The 18,665-nt window shown below is 35.5% G+C and overlaps 2 protein-coding genes across 3 annotated transcripts in view; one reads left to right on the plus strand and one right to left on the minus strand.

Moving 5' to 3' along the window:
- The window catches only part of LOC111395423, a 9,104-nt gene extending 8,718 nt beyond the window's left edge, over window positions 1-386 (minus strand). Inside the window, exon 1 of one of the 2 annotated variants that reach the window (XM_023021406.1) lies at window positions 213-386. The gene's annotated coding sequence lies outside the window, so the exon portion shown is untranslated. Of the gene's footprint in view, window positions 1-98 lie in introns of both variants that reach the window. The other variant, XM_023021408.1, reaches the window with a different exon arrangement.
- Window positions 387-3,162: 2,776 nt separating this feature from the next.
- LOC111395424 (pentatricopeptide repeat-containing protein At5g13770, chloroplastic) lies at window positions 3,163-5,399 on the plus strand. Its single transcript, XM_023021409.1, has one exon. It carries the CDS (start codon window positions 3,286-3,288, stop codon window positions 5,125-5,127), a length of 1,842 nt encoding a protein of 613 aa, XP_022877177.1. The 5' UTR covers window positions 3,163-3,285; the 3' UTR covers window positions 5,128-5,399.
- Window positions 5,400-18,665: the final 13,266 nt, after the last annotated feature.

An 18,665-nucleotide genomic window follows, 5' to 3' on the forward strand; every position in this document is an offset into this window, starting at 1 on the left:
CGATAGCATGCGATATAGAAAACCCATGTTCGACTCGGTTTGAACTTTTAGGATTCGATGATCAGGCTGGGTTTGAAAAGTGAAAACATTGGAAATACCTGAATCTTGTATCTTAGAAACATGGAAAATTCAACGCCCGGTTCATCATCTATCTTGTTTTGGGTTCTTTTCGACTACTGAAGAGAAAGTAAATTAGCAAAAGAAATACGTACCAAATGCATTGAAATGTTGGAAGGGAAAACGATAGCTCTGGGAATGCAGATTTCACGGATCCAAGTTGATTTCTTCAAGCAACACAAGACCAGAAAGGACAAGCAAAAACTGTAAAATCTCTGTATTGAAAACAAGATGAAGTGAAAATGAAATGTCCTCCTGTCGCTTTCATCACGCGAACGTCGTTGGGGAAACAAGTGTAAAGAAAACTAGGTAAATTTTATATTAGTCATCACTAAAATTTCACCAAAATTTCAATCGAACCATTAAACTTTAATTTATCTCACTTGGATAACTAATTTTAAATTTAATTTTAAACTTGGGAAAATTGTAGCAGCTGTACTAAACCTTTCTTTTATTAGCAGACTTTGCCCAAACCTTCATTTTGTGCCAGCGAAGGTCCCAAACCTTTCATAAATATGCAGCCGAAGTCCAGATGGATGGAATCCATCCATTTCACCGTTAGTTGACCAAAGAACTGACTTTGATTCCAAATTTGACCATATTAGTAAGGGCAAAATAGTAATTTGTATATTATCCCATTAATTAAATAAGTTAAATAGATAAACCATAAATAAATAAAAAAATGAAAGAAAGAAAATGTGGGCATCATCTTCTTCTTCCCCCTGCCCCCACAATCCAAATTGCAATTATTAGGCATTAAAACAATTACAATATGGCTGCCAACTAAACATTTTTTTTTTTTTTAATTTAGAGGAGAATAGATCACGGAAATTTGAAACTAACTTGAAGTTTAGTCAACTAATTGAAATTACTAACCTATTCGTTGAAAATTCAATGAACCCCGTTTAGTAGAGATTTTTTTATAATAAAATTTGTGAAAAATTATTATTTTTTAAATATGTGTTCAAAAAATAAAATAAAAAATTTATTAGTTCATGTAAAAATTTATTTTATTGAAAAAATATGTAATTGAAAATAAATTTTAAATGAGTTCAAACATGGCCTAAAGCCCATTTGGATGGGCACATCTACAAAACCTCCACTTCTTCTAATGGACACTTGTGAGATAACAGTTGCACTTTTGTAAAGTTGAGGAGCCATCGAACACCCTTAAAAAAAAAAGAGAAGAAGAAGAAGCCACCGAACACCCTTAAAATTGGAAAATGGAATTCCATGAAAAATCTCTCCGATCAAACGCACCCTAATAATAAAGATTACATTTTTTTTTCTCCTTCCTCAATTTATAATCTCCTTCTGTAATTCGTCGTCTCATTCACTTTACTCTGTCCTCACTCTTTTATTATCACCTCTCTTTGTCTTACCCCTTTGTATCTATTTCATTGCATTTTCCTCTTTTCTTTCCCCTACTTCATTATCTGATCCCTCTAATCATACATATTGTCAAGTTTTTAGTTGTGTTGGGCTTCTGTTACATCTTATTTGAGTATGATTGATCTACAAGACTACAACGTATGCTAAAAACTCACGGTGCAACATCATTTTGAATTTCGGGAAATAATTGTACCTACGTAATATTAACGTGTATTATGTAGTAGACATGGTATCCAAATTTTCAATTATCCATTTGAATGGCTATACCCTTTAATAACTTGAACAAAAACTTGTATAGCATATAGAATAATCTAATATAGATCAAATTATTACCCTGTTTATTTTACATATATATATATATATATCAAATTCATTTTCAATTACATATGCACACAATAAAATATTTTGTATGTAAATTCAACATTTTATTCCTACTTTTTAACCAATTCTCCAAAAATACTATTTGAAATATCATTTTTCAGAAAAAAAGAAGAAACTCTTTAAAAGGGAGATGTTTGAATTATGAATCTATCTAATGCTTTCAGAGGGAAAAAATATACTCAATCTTGTGCTATTAACTAAGGACGTGAAAAAACCCAATGATTTGAGAATAACTAATATTGTAAAACTATTGACAGTATCTACATATATGTCATTGACATATAAAAAGGTATCATATGCTCATTGTTGTCCTCTTAGCTATTACACCCCTATGATGTCTCTATATAAAAATAAAATAAAAAGGTTATTGAACATTAGTTGAACTCTAAAAAGGTATCTTAAAAAGTCTGATCTAAATTCATATGTAAATGTAGAATTAATTGAACTCTCGATTGGTTGAATGAATTGAAGAAAGATGTAGAATAACATATTTAGCCCCCGTTTGAGCCCCATTATTTTTCATTATATTAAATTAAATTTTTCTCTCTCCTACTTTTAACCACACAATATTCAATAAAATAATATTACACGTAAATCAAAAATTTTTTAACCACTCATTTTTCAAAAAACACTGTTCATCTCATTATAATCTACAAATAATGGGGCTCAAACGGCCCCTTAAACTAGAATTGGGCAAAAATACTTGAAAATAAATTCAACTATCTATGTTATTGATAAAGAGAGTTGTGTGGGGAAAAAATGAAGTGGAGAGAAGGTATTTATAGTGAAAAAAGGTTCCTCAAAAAAATAAAAAATAAAATAACATGACCGTTTGACAGCTCGTGAGCCTAGCCCATAAGCTTTCATACAGCCAACTCATGGGTTTCACGAGTCGTGGCTCATCTCAATACAATTTCGAGCGATTCATTGGTAAGGTCGATTTGAAACACCTAATCGTTGCCTTTGATTATTTTCTCAACATTTTTGGCAAAAGATTAATCCCATCTTGGCATCTTGCAAGCCAATAAGATGGAGACATTAGCAAAAACCCTCTGTCAAGACTCAAGAAGGATATGCATATGCATTAATGTTGCTGACAAATGGATGACTTAACTGGAATAAAAATAGAAGTTGAGTGACTAAAATAAATTTCTGTGAACGATTTGAGTGACCAATAGTTTTTTGTTACACAATTGTGTGGCTGGAAATGGCAGCAAAACTCAAAGTCCATAGCAATCTACGTGTCATATCATTATGTGGTTCATATCACACGAGCAGCGGCATGCATTGCACAATCCAGATTTCATCAGATATGCTATCGACAATCACTTTGAATCTCATCTCAAAGTTTGGATCAAAGAAAAATACAACCTACCTCGAACCTAAATTTCAAAGATGGCTATTTCGAATTCACTCGACTGCCCATTATCTTCTGTAGACGCAACTCTACGAGTAACCAAAAATCTCGCAATCCCACATCATGTCATACCTTTAAAACCCAGAACTTTATGTTGGGTCGTGTGCTCAAAAAGTATTGTTGCCAAATCTTTATCGTCCGGGTGTTCATCGCCGGTACTGGAAGATACGAGTATGACCACCAATGCCGCTTGTGTTATTGACGTCGGCTTGAAACTTCAACGCGATTTTCACGTGCCGGATTCTGGTGAACTCAATGCTGTAATATGCAGTTTGTTTGGAGATTCTCAAACTGAACAACTCGCACACGATTACTATGAGAAAGCCAAAGAAAAACCAGATTTTACTCCTCAGAAATCGACGCTAAATCTTCTCGTCAGGTACTTAATCAATTCAAAGAATTGGGTTTCATTATTTTCATTCTGTGAAGATGTTAAGAAGTTCAAGGTACTGCCAAGCAGTTCCGTGTGTTGTAGATTAATTAGTACATGCATTAAAGCCAGAAAATTGAAGCTTGTAAATAATTTGCTACAAGTCTTCTTAGTTGATGCTAAAATCGCTGTTTTAGCCTTCGACTCAGCGATGAAAGGCTATAACAGTTTGCATATGTATAGCAGCACCATTGTTTTGTATGAAGGGATGAAATGTGAAGGCATTATTTTGGACCCTTCTTGTTACTGTCACATAATGGAAGCTTGTCTTAAAATGGGACACTACGAAAGAGCTCTTACGATATTTCAAGAATTCAAGAATGGAAAATATGAAGTCGTTCCCTCGAGAATTCACACGAAGATTTATTACATTTTGTGCACGTCGTTGGGGAAGTTGGATCGTTGTTTTGAAGCACTTGAGGTCTTGAGAGAAATGCCGAAGAGAGGCATACCAGAGGATCATTCAATTTACTCCTCATTGATAAGTTCTTTCGCAAGTGTTGGCGAAGTTAAAATGGCTGAAGAGCTTTTAGAAGAAGCCGAGAGCAAGAAAATGTTGAGAGATCCAGCTCTGTTTTTGAAGCTCGTGTTGATGTACATCAAAGTCGGGCAATTGGAAAGGACTCTCGATGTTGTTTCTGTTATGAAACGGATAAATATCAGAGTTTCTGATTGCATATTTTGTACAATCGTCAATGCCTTTAGCAAAAGAAAAGGGCTTAAAGCTGCAGCTGAAGTTTATGAACAACTTTTATCCCGCGGATGTGATGCCGGTCAAGTGACCTATGCTTCAGCTCAAAATATTTACTTCCGGCTCGGATTGTATTCCAAGGCAGAGATGGTATTTGCTGAGATGGAACAAAAGGGGTACGATAAATGCGTGGTGGCGTATTCTAGCATGATTTCCATGTATAGCAAGACCGGTAGGCCAAGGGACGCAATGAGACTTGTAGCTAAAATGAAAGAGAGAGGCTGTGAACCGAACGTGTGGATATACAATTCTTTATTGGATATGCACGGTAGAGCGTTAAACTTGAAGCAAGTCGAGAAGATTTGGAAGGAGATGAAACGAAGAAAAGTTGCTTCAGACCGTGTCACATACACGAGTGTGATAAGTGCTTATAGCAGGGCAAGGGAGTTTGATATGTGCACAAAATTGTTTGATGAGTTTAAGATTAATGGAGGGGTGATTGATAGGGCAATGGCTGGTATAATGGTTGGTGTTTTCTCTAAAATGAATAGAGTGGATGAATTGGTTAAGCTTTTGCAGGATATGAAGATGGAAGGAACTAAATTGGATGCCAGACTTTACAGATCAGCAATGAATGCATTGAGTGAGGCAGGGCTTTCTGTTGAAGCATATACTCAAGGGTGGGTACAGCCGAGATGAGTTTAAAGCATACTCTCCATCCAATAGATAGAGAAAATCATCAAGATTTCATCATCGACAGACGAACGTTTGAGCTCGAATCGATTGGTATTAGCCAAATGGTTGCACCAGTAACTTATTCATGATTGTAAATCACAGAGCAAGAGCTCTTTAAGTTTACCCAGTCGCACTTCTTCATGAATCATGCTACAATAATATAATGGTTTGACATAATGTCACATGACATCATATTATTGGACCGTTTAAAACCCCCGGTCAACTTTTGCATCCAATCATATTTTGCTAACATTCATTCCGTCAAAGCATCTATTAACAATTTTCTATCAAGATGGCTTTACCTTATGAAACAATCTTCTTTTATTTCGAAGAAAGTCGTGCCATTTGTTTGCAACCTGTGGTTTCATTGGCAAGTTGGTCCTCAAATAAATCAAATTGGAATCCACTTATTGTTGCATAATTAGTTCTCCAACATGAAAATTGTTCAAATTTTCGTTAAATTATCTTATGCCTTTCATGAAGACATGTATCAGTTCAAATTTTTGGACATGAAGTAAAAGTTAGCTTCATGGAGTTAGACATCCAAAGGTTGTATGACAAAGATTTCAACAGTTTACTTCATTGAGGATCGACTGTGATACTACAACAACGTTAGAATCTACTTGATTTTTATAAATGTTGAGACCAACTTACTACTAACATCATATGTTACAGACTAATGGTGCAATTCATACGAGTTTGCTCATCTCCACTTAAAATCTAAGACGTATTTGACAAATACTTGACAGTCATGAATTGGGAAATATGATTTTATACTTTTTCTTGTTTATTTTTAGTTGGTCAGAATTTTGGTTAGTGAAAGCTTATAGAAATCAAGTAAAGTGCTCATGAAATTGCTTGAAAATTTTAATAGTTTAATTGAAGAAACGAGTTCGATGTATAATATATGTCTACATCAGAATAAATCCTATAAACTACAATACAGTTTTTTATAGATGCAATATTATGTTCAACTACAACACTAACTCAATTATCAAATAACTATTCATAATAAAACAAATCGACTACTTGACTGATAATTGCTCGAAAAAGTTATAACAAGCTATCGCCTTGTTTGAAATTACCATAATATCAATGTGCGAGGAGTTACTTTCAAGTGAAATTGGAGAGGTTCTTGGAATTGACGATTAGGGTTAGGCAATTGGAATGGAGGGATGAAGGTTAGGGTTGAGCAATTGGAAATTTGGGCAGTGGAGGATTAGGGTGGTTTTGTACCTTAATAAGTGAAATGGAGAATAGTGGTGGATTTGAATTAATATTTAATTGTTTCTCATCTTTCAGCATCTCAAACTCGGCATTCGGTTTTACTTCTTCTTCTTCTTTTTTTAGTTATGCCAAACATTTCGATTTGATTAAAAAAAAATTGTTAATGGGTCTATTTAAATTCAAATTAATAGTTTAAAAATGGTCGTTTTGACTTTGTTTTCTAGTTTGACAATTTTTGTTCACCTGACGATTTTTGTTCACCATTAATTCCTACATCATCGTCAAAGAAAGTAACTTACTTATTTTTAACTTTAAACAATAAAATAATATTTCATTTGAAATTCACTTATTTTTTTTATAAATACAAATACTTTCAAGGAAATTTTATGAGCTTAGACAAGCATGCTTCTTAACACGATTATCCCCCCCCCTCCCCACGATTATCACCCCCCCTCCCCCGCCCTCTTATTTTTAGAAATCCTCGCTCATTCATTTCTATCAAATGTTCTTAATATTTGTTCAGTCATACCATGTGTACTGAAATGCTGTAAAACTTTCGCAGAATGCAGTTGGCAGTTTTTTATTGAACAATGGCAAAAAAGGAGAAAGAAACGAACCAAATGCTGTTGGATAAAATTCTGACAGCATTGCTTTCTTACAAGCAGAGAAATTCATAGTTGTTTATTATTATAGCTATATCTTCACCTTTTTCTATTGCACTTCATATTAAAGTTACTGTAATTTAGATTTGGGATAATTGCAGCAACGATTTCTAACTTTTCACTTTTTTGTAGATCTTATCCAAACATTTAATTTGTGCTATCGAAGGTTCCAAACCTTTAAAAAACTAGCAGTTGAGGTCCAAATGAATTTGACCATTAGTTGACCAAATAAGTCAAAATTTGATCAATTTTCACCAAATAAAAAAGGGTAAAATGATAACTTCGTATTTTCCTCGCATTAAATAAGTTAAAAATAAAAATAAATAAAATAAAACATAATCTTGATAATCATCTTCCACACCATCCCCTGCTTCACTCCAAACAAATCAAAACCACAGCCCATCAACCCCCATCGGCCACGAGCCACCACATCATCTCACAAAACAAAAAATCAACAACCTAATGAACTCAAAAAACTCGTCGGTGTTCAAACCCATCTTTTTAATCTTCCTCATTTTTCAGAAACCATGTTTTCTCCCAAACCAAGATGACAAAGAGCAGAAAATCAAAGATTACACTTATTGCTTTAATAGCAAAGTCTTTGGAGCAAAGCAAAAAATCGAAAGCACTCCATTTCCTGGGCTAGAATAACAAAATCCTTGGAGCCCCTGAGGTTGTTACGTGTTGACACATTGAGTCGACCCACTGAGGCCCATGGCCCACATGTCTCGAACCACATGGCATGGAGTCCGAGGCCCGTGGGCCAACAAAGAAGATATGATATCTAGAAACAACACCTATGACGTGACCCAAACGCTGAAACCAAAGTGTACTGGTTGAGGTGGTTCATACAAAGGCCCATATGCCAAAGCCAATATCCAGCACCTTTGACATCACTCCTCCCCAGAGGTTCAGTCTTACACAAGGATCCCCTTCGAATGATTGATGGAGCACCCATCATAGAGTGAAAGTGTCTTGTTTTGTCAAACATAATGACGACTCTGCCAATTAATAAATGTATAGCAGCCTAGTGGTCAGATAGGATGCCTAGAATTTGACATGTAAACCAATAAGATGAGGCACATGTACTTCCAGTCGAGGGCCACGATTTAACTTGTATCACTATAAATACTCCCTCATACCCCCAATGTAAAACTAATGCAAGATTTGATACAAAAACAAAGATTACACATTTTACTCTCTCAAAATACATACGAGTTCACATATATATTTTACAGACATCGATTGGTAATTATTGTACAATCGTTATCCAAATATCTCGTCGGACTTCGAATGTTCTCGTCCCGCACCTTTGAGTCGCTGCCACGCCCTTGATTTGCCAGTTCTAGACCGTTCACGTGTCTTAACATGTTGGACCAGACTTACGTGTGCGTAGGTGGGTCCGGTATCTGTTAGCAACATTATTTGAGTCAATAGACGTCTTTGTTTCAGAGCAGCTTTTTGGAGATTTCGAAAAGACGTTAGGCTTTGGTTCGATTGGTGGTGGTGTGATGTTCCATTATTGAGTTTGAAGTTGAAATCACATTTAGAGCTTCTAGCACCAAGTTTATTAAAGGAATCAAAAACTCAACATTTTTCTTCTTAAATTTCATTTTCTTGATTTGGGTTTTGTTTTTAATCAAGTTAATTGTTCCAATGGTTGCTGAATTTAGATCAATGTCTTTGATTGATCACCGATATTTAAAATGTCGAGTTTTGATCATTGAATTTAGGTTCATGTCTTTGATTGCTCACTGAAATTTAAAATGTCGATTTTTTACTATTGAACTTTGAAAAATGTTGTATATTACTCACTGAATTTTGAAAAATACTATACATTACTCATTGTAAACTCGCTATTTTTTAAAATTAAAAGTTATACTAGTGAGTAACGTACGGCATTTTTCAAAGTTCAGAGGTCAAACTCGACATTTTAAATTTTAGTAAGCAATCGAAAACATAAACCTAAGTTCGGTGATCAAAACTCGACATTTTAAATTTCAGTGACTAATCAAAGATATGAACCTAAATTCAATGATCATTAGAACAATTAGCTCTTCTTAATCGTGTTTGAAAATATTCACTATTACCCTTTTTTAGTGAGATTTAGATCTATGAACTCTGACAAACATTTTTGCCTTTCTTTAGCTTGATAACATCATTTTTAGCCGACTAGAAATCGTCTAGTCGTGTATGAGAGAGAATAAACATTAATATTTCCCCCCTAAAACTAATTGGTGAATTTGGATATGAAAATGGGAATATGCGTTTTCTTTCCTCTGCGGTGTTAAGATTTTTCGGATTTAAATATATTGGTAGTTGTCGGCACTAGTGGTTGGTGGCGATGAGGGGATCGATGGTGGCCGGATGGTTTTTTTTTTTTTTTTTTGATTGGGCTGGGCTAGGATGGAGTAGGGAAAAGTGGGTTTTATTTTTTTAATTTATTGTTTTAAATTTATTTAATGTGAGGAAAATACAAAGTTACTATTTTGCCTTTTCCATTTTGGTCAAAATTGATCAAATTTTGACTTGGTCAAATAACAATTCATTCATTTAGACATCAACTGCTAATTTTTCAAAGGTTTGGGACCTTCGTCGGCACAAACTAAAGGTTGGGATAAAGCTTACAAAAAGTGAAAGGTTATGAACCGGTGCTGCAATTATCTCAATAGATTATTTTTCCTTTTCTTTTATGTTGATGCTTTTTTATAAATATGTTATCTTCTCCTTAAAAAAAATTGAAAAATGTTTGATACCCTACAGAACTACCTTGAAAAGTGTAGTGGTGGACCAAAATTGCCAAAATGGGGAACTCAAGCATGCATCTGGTAACTAATTGAGATCGGGCTATGGTCTCTTTTTCTTAAAAAAGGAAATGGAGAAGAATCATTTCCTTCCTTTTCCATTTGAGAGGCTCAACTAAGGTTATCCTATGTTGTGCCATCCAAATTGCTTTTGCTAGCTCAAGACATTTCATTGATTTCTTTTAATTGTTCTTGGGCATATAAGTGACTCGGGTCCGTTTGATTGTAAAAATGAAACTTTGGTGGAAAGAAAACGAATTTCAGGGAATTGAATTACCTAAAATTGTTTTACTGAGAATTGTCAATTATTGTATTTGATTGTTATAATTTTTCATGTGGAAAATGTTGAAAATAAAGGTATTTTTTAGTGTTCGTTTGGGTTTGTTTTACATGAAAATTGTCAATTAAAGGAATAGAATTTATTGGTATTGGGGATAGAATTTGTTATCATTGCCAAAAAAAAAAATGAAGAAAAATCATTTATATTTCGGTATTTGTTTGGCTTCGTTTTACGTGAAAATTGTCAATTAAAAAAAATATTTTTTTTTTTACAATTAAGGATAGAATTTGTTTCCATTGCAAAAAGAAAAAAAAAGCCTAGAAAACCAATTTGGTTTTCCTTAAAAACCAAGAAAATTGCCCATTTCCAAGAAAAACATGATAGATTTTAGTCCAGATTTGAAAGGAACTAATAATCCAATTTCAATCCTTTCATCTCAATTGATCCATGTTGAAATCAAAGAGAACAAAATGAAAGCGGAAGCGTACCTTGATCCATAATTGTAATTGATTTTGTTCAAGTTATGATCTTCCAATTGTTACGTGATTTCCTTTGAAATTCTTGAAAAACTCTCTGTTGATGGGGATGCAGAGAATCTAGAAAATTTTTACGTACAGTTGAGGACCATGGCCCCATGATAAATAACTGTAGGCAGTTATCATCTTTTATTTATTTTAAATTGACCCCTCATCAATTTAAAACAACCACCCGATCTCTACACTTTAATCCCATAACACTTAATACCCATAAGTCCAAAATTAAACCCGATGGATCACTTTAATGGATTAAAACTTTAAGCTAGCAACACACATTTTAATTTATATACATGTGTGGCCCTATATATGCTGGAATTTTTCAACAATCTCCCACTGGGCCTTACATGTAATCCTTTAAATGTGCACAACTTATGAGTTCAAAATTTGCTATCATTATTAAGGGTATTTCTAAACAATCTCGCCCATTAGTCATATTAATGTAGGATCAAAACGATTTTCGTCACACTTAACGTGACTAAATCCATCAATAGTCACGTACACTCATACAACCAAATGACATAGATTAATCATGGGAGCGTAGCATGGAAATTACATGTTATGTGATCCAAACATGTCTATTTCCAACTTGTCCAACCTTATATCTTAAGTGAGATCAATATTGAATATAATAACAGAGTGAAATGAACTGAATACTTTATTTATGTACAGAAAAATATCCAAATACACAAATGTGTCCAATTAAACATAAAGCAATAAGAATACAAACTCCCACTAAAACACGATATCCTCAATAAATCTGACACCCATACGAGTAGTGTGCTCATGAAAGACCTTGGGTGGCAATCCCATAGTAAGCGGATCCGCAATCATGGAGTTCGTTCCAATGTGCTCTATGGAAAATTTTCCACTCTATACTCTTTCCTTCACGACCAGGAATTTAATGTCTATGTGTTTTGACTTAGATGTGCTATTGTTGTTGTTGGAATACAGAACTGTCGAGTTATTGTCACAATATAACTTTAGTGGTTTTTCTATGCCGTTCAGAATGCGCAGCCCAGTGACAAAGTTTCGCAGCCATATTCCTTGGTTAGATGCCTCATAGCATGCTACAAACTCAGCAGCCATGGTAGAAGAAGTTATGAGTGTCTGCTTAGCACACTTCCAGGAAATAGCTCCTCCAGATAGTAGATAGATATAGCCTGATGTGGATCTTCTACTGTCTTTGCATTCGGCAAAATCAGAATCGAAGTACCCTATGATCTCCAACTGATCCGATCTGTTATATGTGAGCATGTAATCCTTTGTTCTCTTTAAATACCTTATAACCCTTTTGGCTGCTTTCCAATGATCCATTCTAGGTTGCTTAAATATCTGCTTAGCATTCCAACAATAAATGCTATGTCTGGACGTGTACAAACTTGAGCACACATTAGACTCCCAATAGCTGATACATAGGGAATCTTCTAAATTTCCTTAACTTCAAGGTCATTTTGCGGGCATTGTTTGAGACTAAATTTGTCTCCCTTAGCGATAGGGGTGTCATCTAGTTTGCAGTCTTATATGTCAAACCTCTTAAGTACTTTATCGATATAACTCCTTTGTGACAATCCAAGAATACCTTGAGAACGATCACGGCGTATCTGAATCCCTAGTACAAAAGAGGCGTCACCAAGATCTTCCATCTTAAAATTCCTTGACAGAAATCTCTTGGTTTCATGCAACATGCCTATATCATTAGCGGCAAGTAGTATGTCATCAACATACAAAATCAGGAAAATATGTTTACTCCCACTGAACTTGTGATACACACAATCATCAACAACATTCATCTCAAAACCAAATGAGATAATTACTTGATGAAATTTGTGGTACCATCAACGGGAAGCTTGCTTGAGACTATAGATGGATTTTTTTAATTTACAAACCATATTCTTCAAGTCTCCAGACACAAAGTTTTCTAGTTGTACCATATAGATCGTCTCGTCAATGTCGCCATTGAGAAGCGTCGTCTTAACATCCATCTGATGTAACTCAAGGTCAAAATGCGCAACAAGTGCCATAATTATCCTGAAAGAGTCTTTCGTTGAAATCGGAGAGAAAGTCTCTTTGAAGTCGATGTCTTCCTTTTGGGTAAAGCCTTTAGCTATAAGACGACCCTTATATCTTTCTACATTACCTTTCGAATCCCTTTTGGTTTTAAAAATCTATTTGCAACCCATGGGCTTCGCACCTTCTGGTAACGAAACAAGATCTCAAACCTTATTATCTTGCATAGACTTATACTCCTCATTCATGGCATCAATCCACTTTTGAGAGTTAGAACTCTGCATGGCCCAATGGAAATTGATTGGATCATCTTCCATCATTCCATTATTTTCCTCATGTTCTGGGAGAAATACTATAAAATCATCCGGAATAGCATTTTTCCTTTCTCTTCTGGATCTCCTTAGTGGCATTGATTCTTGAGGTTGTTGAGTTTGCACTTCTAGAATAATTGCCTCATTTTGGGTGGGAAGTTCTTCAACATTGTCTTGTTGAGGTTCTAGATATACTTCTTGATCAATGACAGGAATAGAAACCTGTACATTGTCAAAAGTAATAGTAGGAATCGAGACTGATCCTCCCTCAACTTCTTCCTCAAAGACAATGTCTTTAACCTTATTTCTCCCTCCAAACTCAACATCCTCAAAAAATGTTGCAGTTCCCATTTCAAAAATTGACTTAAGTGTGAGATCATAAAATTTGTAGCCCCTAGACCGCTCAGAATAGCCAATAAAGTAGCTGCTTACTATTTTGGAGTCCAATTTCTTTTCATATGGCCTATAAGGCCTAGCCTCAGCTGAACATCCCCAAACGTGAAAATGCTTTAGACTAGACTTTCTGCCTGTCCAAAGCTCATAAGGTGTTTTAGCAGCAGCCTTAGTTGGTACTCTATTCAAAATATAAGCTGCAGTCTTTAATGCCTCTCCCTAGAGTGATTTTGGTAAGTTTGAATGACTAATCATACTCCTTACATGTCATTAAGAGTTCTGTTTCGTCTTTCAGCTACACCATTCATGCTAAGTGATCTCGGCATAGTGTATTGAGGGACGATTCAACATTCCTCTAGGTATTTGGCAAATGGTCCTGGACATTGTTCACTTGATCTGTCATATCTGCCGTAGTACTCACTACCACGATCAGATCTAACGCTCTTTATCCCTTTGTTGAGTTAATTTTCAACCTCAGTTTTAAAAATTTTGAACATGTCCAGTGACTCAGACTTTTCATGAATGACATATAGGTACCCATAACGTGAGTAATCGTCTATGAATGATATAAAATATTGTTGACCATTCCAGGAAGCTGTAGAAAACGGTCCACAAATATCTGTATGTATCAATTCTAAGACATCCGAAGTTCTGTTAACACCTAATCTCTTTGTTTTGGTCTGTTTTCCCTTGATACAATCAATACATACATCAAAATCCGTAAAGTCAAGGGAATCCAAAATACCATCCGACACAAGTCATTCAACTCTAGCTTTTGATATGTGACCTAAGCGCTTGTGCCATAATTTTGCTAAATTTTCTTTATTTAATTTGTGTTTAATACTACGTGATTCCACATGCAATGTTTCATTATATGATACAATAATATCAAGCAAATATAGGTTATCATATGTAGATAACGAACCAGTACCAATAACATTTGAATTTACCAAAAGACTAAACTGATTGTTTCCAAATGAACAACAATATCCAAATTTGTCCAACGAAGAAACAGAAATTAAATTCCGTCTAAAAGACGGTACAACGAAAGTGTCTTTCAAATCCAAATAATAACCAGTTCTTAATAACAATCTAAAAGTGCCTATTACATCAACTTCCACCGATTTGCCATCACCCACATAGATGTATCTTTCAACATCATTTGGCTTTCGGTAGTTCAGGCAGCTCTTCATAGAAACACTTATATGAGTAGTAGCACCAGAATCTATCCACCAAGTGTTTCTAGGTACTAAAGCTAAATTATCCTCGGAACAGACTAAAGTAAGAATTGTACCTTTCTTTGCACGTCAATCACGATATTTGGCACAATCCTTCTTCACATGTCCAGTTTTGTTGCAAAAGAAACAAGTTCCTTTGTCTTCCTTCTTTTTCTTTTGTGCTGGACCCTTATGAGCAGCTTCGTATTCCTTCCTCTTTTTCTTGCCCTTATGATGCGAACCTCGTAGCAACGTTGACTACGGAACCCACAACGAAATTAACGTACCCAAGAAAGCCAAATTAATCCAAGAGTTTAGGATTAATCCAAAAGAAAGTCGAATCAAAAAATCCAACAAGAACGACGTTTGAAAGACCCCTTTATCACGCAATCCAAGAATTAAATCCGATTGTTTGAACGCCACAAGTTAACATTTGATAAGTTCGAAATTGTTCAATGAAGAACGATGAAGAGAAGACAATACGCCTCACTTTAATTCAATATCAAATATGTCAAAAGTTTCTTACAGTTGAATTAAAACTCCTATTTATACTAAACCTAAAAATTAGGTAAAAATCGTGCAAAATTCGAGCATAATCCCCAAAATATGGAAAAAATTAAAAATTAACAAAATATAAAAAAATAATATAAATAAAAAATTCGCCAAAAATTTGGCCTATGCGACCGCGACGCTCATTTCTATGCATAGTTCAAGCAAGCTGCCTCCTTTGAGTTTCGAGTAAGCCTCCATGTGACCGCAAGCCACCTTAGCCTATGCGACTGCATAGGCTTGAAACTTCTCTCCGGTTTCGGCATTCGTTATTAAATTGATCCAAGTTGATTCGGCCTTTGACCCGAACATGAAAGTTGCTCCATTTTGAGTCCCGAACATGGTTTCATCAATGGTTTCTTGAACGAGTAATTTCATCGCTTGTTTCACTTGCCTTGCCCTTGATTGTGTCATTGGTCCGCCATCGACTAATCAACGGGTCCGTTCTCACACTTGCCTTCGTTGGGCTCGACTCCTGGGTCATATCATCACCTCCCTCTTCAAAAGAATTCGTTCTCGAATCTGAACCTGCATCAAACAGAGAGAGATCAGATACGTTAAAAGTAGCCGAAACATTATACTCACCTGGAAGGTCCAACTTGTATGCATTATCGTTTATCTTTTTAATAACTTGAAATGGACCATCGCCCCTCGACTGCAACTTGGACTTCCTTTGCTCCAAAAATCGCTCCTTCCTAAAGTGCACCCAAACTCAATCTCCTGGCTCGAATGTCACGCGCTTCCTACCTTTGTTCGCCTGCGACGCAACCAGCTTGCTTTTATTTTCAATTTGTGCCTTTACCTTTTCATGAAGTGACTTAACCAATTCCGCCTTCTTTTTACCATCTAAACTACCACGTTCATTCACAAGTAAGAGAATTAAATCCAAAGGAGTTAGCAGATTAAAACCATATACAATTTCAAATGGAGATATGCAAATTCATCAAATGGTAGAAACTCCTACCAACTTTTCAAATTTATATTGATTACTGTGCGCAACAATTGTGTCATGGTCATATTCACCACCTCGGTTTGCCCATTCATTTGTGGGTGACAAGTTGTGGAAAATAGTAATTTAGTGCCTAACTTACCCCCACAAAACTCTCCAAAAGTGACTAAAAATTTAACATCCCGATCCAACACAATGCTTCTAAGAACCCCATGTAAACGCACAATCTCTTTAAAAAATAAGTCAACAATGTTCATGGCATCGTCCGTTTTGTGACATGGTATAAAATGTGTCATTTTGCTGAACCTATCTACAACCACAAAAATGTGACATGGTATAAAATGTGTCATTTTGCTGAACCTATCTACAACCACAAAAATAGAATCCCAACCGCTCTTAGTCCTAGGTAAACCCAAAACAAAGTCCATCGAGATATCAACCCAAGGCTCACTAAGTGTAGGTAAAGGTGTATACAAACTTTGAGGTAAAACCTTAGACTTAGCCCTTTTACAACCTATACATCGACTACAAATTCGCTCAACATCACTTTTCATCTTAGATCAATAAAAATGCTCATTCAATACATCTAAAGTCTTTTGAACCCCAAAGTGTCCCATCAATCCACCACTACGTGTCTCCCTTACTAACAACTCCCGAATAGAACAATTAGGAACACATAACTTATTTTCTCGAAATAAATACCTCTCATGCCTAAAGAACCTATCAACCGCTCCTTTAATGCATGACAAATAAATATCTGAAAAATCAACATCTCTTTCATACAATTCCTTAATATGTTCAAACCCAAGTAACTTAGAATTAAGAGTAGTTAGCAATACATATCTTCGCAACAACGCATCCGCCACCACATTTTCCTTACCTTGCTTATACCGAATGATGTATGGTAACGTCTTAATGAATTCCATCCACCGCGCGTGCCTCTTGTTCAATTTACCTTGTCCCGCAAGTGCTTTAGTGACTCATGATCGGTGTGTATTACAAACTCCTTCGGCCATAGATAATGCTACCAAGTCTCTAAAGCTCGAACAAGTGCATAAAGTTCTTTGTCGTATATAGGATAATTTAAAGCAGCTCCACTCAATTGCTCGCTGAAATATGCAATAGGCCTATGATCCTGCATTAAAACAGCTCCAATCCCTATTCCTGATGCATCACACTCAATCTCGAATGTTTTGTCAAAGTTAGATAATGTCAAAATAGGTGCTTCACACATTCTACCTTTAATAGTATTAAATGCAAGTTCTTGTTCATCACCCCAATGAAAACCTACACTCTTTTTAACTACTTCCGTGAGTGATGCGGTGATGGTGCTAAAATCTTTCACAAAACGCCTATAAAAACTAGCAAAACCATGAAAACGCCTAACTTTCATGATGCTTTTAGGTGTCGACCAATCTCTAATAGCTTTTATCTTTTCATCGTCTACTTCTACTCCATTAGCACTAACCACAAATCCAAGAAATATAACTCTATCCGCACAAAACGTACATTTCTTAAGATTAGCATAAAGTTGTTCTTTCCTTAAAACAATTAGCACACATTTTAAATGTTTTAAATGCTCTCCTAGGTCTCTGCTTCTTCAAAATAAATTACAACAAATTTTCCTATAAAGGCACGTAAAACATGATTCATTAAGCGCATAAAAGTGTTAGGTGCATTTGTGAGTCCAAACGGCATAACCAACCATTCATATAAACCATATTTAGTTTTAAAAATCGTTTTCCATTCATCACCCTCCTGCATACGATTTTGATGATACCCACTTTTTAAATCAATTTTAGAAAATATGACCATGTAATTCATCAAGCATGTCATCTAACCTAAATATAGGGTGACGATACTTTACCGTTATGTTGTTGATAGTCCTACAATCCACGCACATTCGCCATGTTCCATCCTTTTTGGCACAAGCAAAATCGGTACCGTCCAAGGACTCATGCTTTCTCTCACGTATCCTTTGCTCATCAACTCCTCCACTTGTTTTTGAAACTCCTTAGTTTCCTCGAGATTGCTTCGATAAGCCGGTCGATTTGGAATGACAGCTCCGGGTATGAAGTCAATTTGATATTCAATTCCTCGAATAGGCGGCAATCCACTTGGGTCATCCGTCGAAAATACATCTTCGAAGTCCTGCAACAAAGACTTAGCCAAATTAGGGAGGGGTGTGTTAGTTTCCTCAAAATTGAGGAGTGATTTCTTATACACGAACAATATCATCTCTTTTCTCTCAACTACCGCCCTCCTCAAATCACTCTCTTTTGCAAAGAAATTCGCTCGTGTTTTCTCTCTTCTTTCGGAACACTCTCTTTCTTTTCTCTCTTGTGACTGCTCTCTCTTTTTTCTCTCCAGTGGCTATCTCAACATTTTCTCTCTTTTTCTCTAACTCACCACTTTCTCTCATTTTTTCTGACTCCTTGGCTCTCCTCTCTTCCTCACTTCTCAATTTTAATTGATTCTCATAGACTTGCGCCGGTGTTAATGACACAAGAGTAATGGTACTTCCATCCTTAATGAAACTATATCAATTTTTGTACCCATCATGCATA

Source organism: Olea europaea, chromosome 6, assembly GCF_002742605.1.
Source record: "Olea europaea var. sylvestris chromosome 6, O_europaea_v1, whole genome shotgun sequence".
NCBI lineage: Eukaryota > Viridiplantae > Streptophyta > Magnoliopsida > Lamiales > Oleaceae > Olea > Olea europaea.